The sequence below is a fragment of the Genypterus blacodes genome, unplaced genomic scaffold, assembly GCF_046128005.1.
Source record: "Genypterus blacodes isolate CSIRO-AG114 ecotype Tasmania unplaced genomic scaffold, CSIRO-AGI_Gbla_v1 ptg000298l_1, whole genome shotgun sequence".
In the NCBI taxonomy this organism is placed as follows: Eukaryota; Metazoa; Chordata; class Actinopteri; order Ophidiiformes; family Ophidiidae; genus Genypterus; species Genypterus blacodes.
In genome coordinates, this window is record NW_027467089.1 from 1 (window position 1) to 5,018 (window position 5,018).

Here is a 5,018-nt window from a genome sequence, read left to right on the forward strand (position 1 = left end):
TATCATAATAATAATTCATCAGTCACCTCTCCATAAATGAAGAAGCTCATCCCTCTGCATAACGACCTCGTCTCACCCAAACTGTAGGAGAGGAACCCCCCCCTTCACCCACACACACACACACACACACACACACACACACACACACACACACACACACACACACACACACACACAGAGGGAAACAGGAAGTGGGTTGGCGGTAATAAAACCTCAAACCACATTCAGCTGCTGATAGAGTGTGTGTGTGAGAAATAGTTGATGGGTTTTTGTCAAACTGTTTTTCACCGTGTATACTGGGCACAGTGATGGAATCAGCCCGGCACCTGAACATAAACCCTGCAGCTCAGCCTCCTCTCTGCTGCCTGGCTCATGGGTCCGCTGCAGCTCGGCCTCCTCTGTGCTGCCTGGCTCATGGGTCCGCTGCAGCTCGGCCTCCTCTCTGCTGCCTGGCTCATGGGTCCACTGCAGCTCGGCCCCCTCTCTGCTGCCTGGCTCATGGGTCCGCTGCAGCTCGGCCTCCTCTCTGCTGCCTGGCTCATGGGTCCTCTGCAGCTCGGCCTCCTCTCTGCTGCCTGGCTCATGGGTCCACTGCAGCTCGGCCCCCTCTCTGCTGCCTGGCTCATGGGTCCGCTGCAGCTCGGCCTCCTCTCTGCTGCCTGGCTCATGGGTCCACTGCAGCTCGGCCCCCTCTCTGCTGCCTGGCTCATGGTCCGCTGCAGCTCGGCCTCCTCTCTGCTGCCTGGCTCATGGGTCCGCTGCAGCTCAGCCTCCTCTCTGCTGCCTGGCTCATGGGTCGGCTGCAGCTCGGCCTCCTCTCTGCTGCCTGGCTCATGGGTCCTCTGCAGCTCGGCCCCCTCTCTGCTGCCTGGCTCATGGGTCCTCTGCAGCTCGGCCCCCTCTCTGCTGCCTGGCTCATGGGTCACAGGTCACATTCTGATGCATTATGTCCACAGAATGACAGCAGCAGTTTCACTCTGTTCACAAAATTAGCTTTGCAATTGTTAGTGCAGTGTACGAACGTCAGAGAAAGTAAATCAATTGTGTGTGTGTGTGTGTGTGTGTGTGTGTGTGTGTGTGTGTGTGTGTGTGTGTGTGTGTGTGTGTCTTTGCTCTTACACTTCTAACAGCTCTCTGTTCACCTGCATGTGATGAGTGTCTTATGTTGGTAAACACAGATCTAAAATGTTAACAAGGAGTTTCTCTGTGTGTGTGTGTGTGTGTGTGTGTGTGTGTGTGTGTGTGTGTGTGTGTGTTCATGTGTGCGTGTGCGTGTGTGTGTGTGTGTGGGAGAGTGGCAGAAAGAGAGAGAGGTTTTTGTGCAGCGTTTTCTCACAGTGCGGCTGGGGACCACAGTGAGTGAGAATCCAGTGGGAGCTGAACCAAAACCCTACCTGAGCTGAAACATGAAGAAGAAAGCAACAAAGCAACAAACCTCAGGTTTAACACACAACACACAACACTTTGACTGTAGGATCGATCATGTAAACAGTTTAGTGTGCGTGAACATGAAGCTGTGTGTGTGTTTGTGTGTGTGTGTGTGTTTGTGTGTGTGTCTGTGTGTCTGTGTGTGTGTATGGTGTTAAACTGTTTTGTTGTTGGTGTGAAGGTGATTTTAGTGATAAACAGTTTTGTTGTGCGTCAGTATGAGGCTGTGTGTGTTGTGAAACAGTTTGGTGTGTTTTTGTTTTGGTGTTCAGTTTGTGTGTGTGTGTGTGTGTGTGTGTGTTGCTGCTCTAACAGCTCAGAGGTTTTTGTGCAGGCTTGTGTCACGGTGGTTTTCGTGTTTGGAGACGCAATCACACTCACTGTCCATCCTAACGGTAAGAACACAAACACACACACTCACACACTTTCTTCCCTCACAGTTATGTCACTTTAGAGACGCTGAGTAGTTTAGGATTTTTATCTTTATGTTTTATATCTTTTATTTCAGTCTTTGTTGATCAGCTCAGGGCAGAGCTACACAGAGAGACAGACAGACAGAGAGAGACAGACAGAGAGAGAGAGACAGGATTTATGTTTATACAGAAATAATCAATCGGATTCAGGTCAGATCTCTGAAAGAGTTCTGTCTAAAGTTATGTTTCCCTTTAAATGTGGAAAAGTTCCAAAAAATCTGCCTTAAAAAGTTTTTAAATTGTGCTAAATATGATTGGATGAAGTTGTGATCTTCATCTTTCCCTGGTTTAAAGGTTTTGTTAGTTTGATCTCTGAGTTGAGACGCTGGATGTTCCTGACAAAGCGGGGAACTTGAATTTATTTGTAAAATAAAATAAAACACACACACCTCATTCTAGAAGAAATGGAAGAAATAAATGTAACAAAATTAAGTGTGTTAGTAAAGTAAAGCTTGTCTTCATCAATTAAAAATGAATGATCGTTGCTAGGAAACAAATGTAAATGCAAGAAAGGCAAAAACATCAAGCAGGGAAAAGTGCTAGTTATGATGAAGTGAACTACTAATTTATGTTTTAATGATGCAGATGTGCTTCTTTAATAGAAAAGAAAGGAAATATTAAATCTGAAGCCGTTGTAATCCTCAGTGATGTCGTGAAGCTTCAGTCAGGTTGTCGCTCTTTCTTCTCTGTGACTTTACGATACAATGAGAGGATCAAACTCTTATCTACTGTGCTCCTCTGGACAGACACTTCTCCTCTTGCTCCTTCACTCTCCATCCTCAGCCCTCTGAGGGCGGGGGGTTACGGGGGACCTGGGGGGTCGCCCCAGGTCTGCCTGGCCTCTGCTTTCCGTCCCAAGGGAGAACAAATGTTGCTCCAAATGAAGGATTCCAACGAGTCGGTGTTTCGTGACACCAGCAGCGCCGGCATGTCCACGTCCACCAAGAGCTTCTTCTACGCCGGATACTCCGCAGAAGAGCTGGAGTCCTGTGAGCTGAACAGAGTCACAACCAAGGAGATGGAGAAAGGTCAGAGCTCAGAGCCACGGAACGATGATGCACAGAGAAGTCCTGTACTGAACTTGTCTGATGCAAACGATCCGTCTCTCCATTGTTTATCAAACAGCTAAGATATGGATGATTAGAGAGGAGAGACTTCTTTAGACCTGTCTGTTATTGTGCCTTCAGACCCACCCAGGGAACTCAAGGTTCTGTTCAGGTGTTCTGAGGCTCGTGTCGACTCTTATATAAATGGAGCCTTTCCTCATAATGTGACAGGGAGTGTGTGTGTGTGTGTGATTCTGTCCTGAGCCTGTTGTTCCCTTCAGGCGCTTTGGCAAATTTGTAAATACCAAATTTACAACTTGTACATTGCAAACTAACGGCCGTCGTGTTTCATTTACGAGGCGAGTTTAGCAGTTGTGACGTTTATCGCCCCTGCCAACAAATATAAAGTGTGTGTAAAGTGTGTGTATCTGATTGAATGTGTCCACAGATAAGTCCAGGCTGAGCTACTTCCTGCTGCTGCTGCACGGCCTGAGGGTGCTGTTCACCAAAACTCTGGTCTTCAACGTGTTGTTCACCATCAGAGCTCTGCTGGCCTCCAGGTCACTTCCTCCACAGCAGCGTCACCTCTAGCTGCCTCACACTCAGGCCAGCATCAGGAGGACCCCGCCCAGCTGGAGGTCCCTCTGTGAGACCGGCTGGAGTTGGACTGCTCTTACTTTGTCCCCATGCATCAAGAACATTTGGAGGAATACACACACACACACACACACACACACAACGCATCAAACCACATTTTAACAGAAAAGCCAGCAGCAAACAGTTCAGATAAGAATCAAAGCAAACACTCAAACTTCCTCCGGCAGCCTGCGGCCTGCGCTTCCTGCTGCTTGGCTTCATGCTGACACATTCATCATCACTTCATTGCTCCATCGTACCTTCATCTCATGGCTGTGAGACGTTAGCAGGTATTAATATTCACTCATTCATTCACTCTGATCGGTTGAGGAAGAGTTGACGACGTTTAGGTTTAAAGAGAAAAACAAGCAGAAACATTAAAGGCTGAAATTCAAGATTGAAACCAGGAACGTACAGGAAGTCAGACAGACAGACATTTAATCAAGAGGATCCACAAGGAGAAGAAGTTTGTTGACATGAAAACTCAAAAGCTAAATTTAACTGACAGATTTATAAAATAATCAAGAATATAATTCATTTGATCCACTTTAAGATTCTGCTGCTGGTTGTTCTCTTTAGGTCATTCATTTTATTTTATAGTTCATCAGCTGGTGTGCATTTGTTGCTTTGTCCATAAATGCAGGTTGTAAACTCTGCAGGTTATTTCAGTAAATGTGAATCTGCTCTGGTTTCTGTCTGTCTGTCAGCAGCAGGAAGTGCTGAGCTGAAGCTTCCTCAGTGTAAACAGCGCCTCTGCTGGTAGGGAGAGTTCACTGAACATGAAGCCTGAACATGATGCGATGCTGCCACCTAGCGTCTGTCAGCAGGTACTGCCTAGAATCACACCTTTAGATCCTGTCTGACGTTGAATGTTGATGCTGTGTGTGAACGCTGTGCCAAACCCTGGCTGTGCCCAAGAGTCTCACTCTGTCAGACAGACTCGTATGTAAACTCTGTCTACTTCAGTGTATCTGTCATCTATAAATGAATAAATCAAAGTGAAGCTCCATGTTGTGGTTGTGTGTGATGCAGAGTTTCAGCTGCGATGCCTTCATGATGCATCTCACCTGTCCGCCATCACAACCCTCAGCTCAGGCTCAGAGCGCTCTAATCCTTTACACCCAAGGTAACTCGGTTCAGAAACCAAACAGTTTGTGAAGTGGAGACCAGGACCTGATGGAGCACAGAGCACTTCCTGTCAGGCTGCAGGTGAAGCTCAGCAGACGGGATCGGGGTCACAGCAGCTCGGCGGTTTCCTTCCTGCTTCAGACATCAACATCAAGTCCAGAATGACGTCTGAGCTCCGAGCTGCAAACAGAAGCAACGCTTTCACTGCTGCATAGTGATCCTAGATCCTGAGTGTGTGTGTGTGTGTGTGTGTGTGTGTGGTTCACCTGAGCGTCTGACTGAGCTGAAGAATGAAGCGTGGAGCTCT

At 47.5% G+C, this 5,018-nt stretch overlaps 1 protein-coding gene across 1 annotated transcript; it reads left to right on the forward strand.

Moving 5' to 3' along the window:
* Positions 1–1,084: 1,084 nt before the first annotated feature.
* Positions 1,085–4,592, forward strand: trdc (T-cell receptor delta constant). Its single transcript, XM_076137169.1, has 4 exons — positions 1,085–1,440; positions 1,763–1,823; positions 2,648–2,929; positions 3,396–4,592. The coding sequence occupies exons 3-4, from the start codon at positions 2,770–2,772 to the stop codon at positions 3,536–3,538; spliced, it is 303 nt and encodes a 100-aa protein (XP_075993284.1). The 5' UTR covers positions 1,085–1,440; positions 1,763–1,823; positions 2,648–2,769; the 3' UTR covers positions 3,539–4,592.
* Positions 4,593–5,018: the final 426 nt, after the last annotated feature.

Excerpts from the sequence above, each read along its gene's own strand:
- trdc (XM_076137169.1), top strand. The coding sequence starts at position 2,770 with ATGTTGCTCCAAATGAAGGATTCCAACGAGTCGGTGTTTCGTGACACC. Across the intron at positions 2,930-3,395 it reads AACCAAGGAGATGGAGAAAG|ATAAGTCCAGGCTGAGCTAC; the intron begins GTCAGAGCTCAG and ends ATGTGTCCACAG.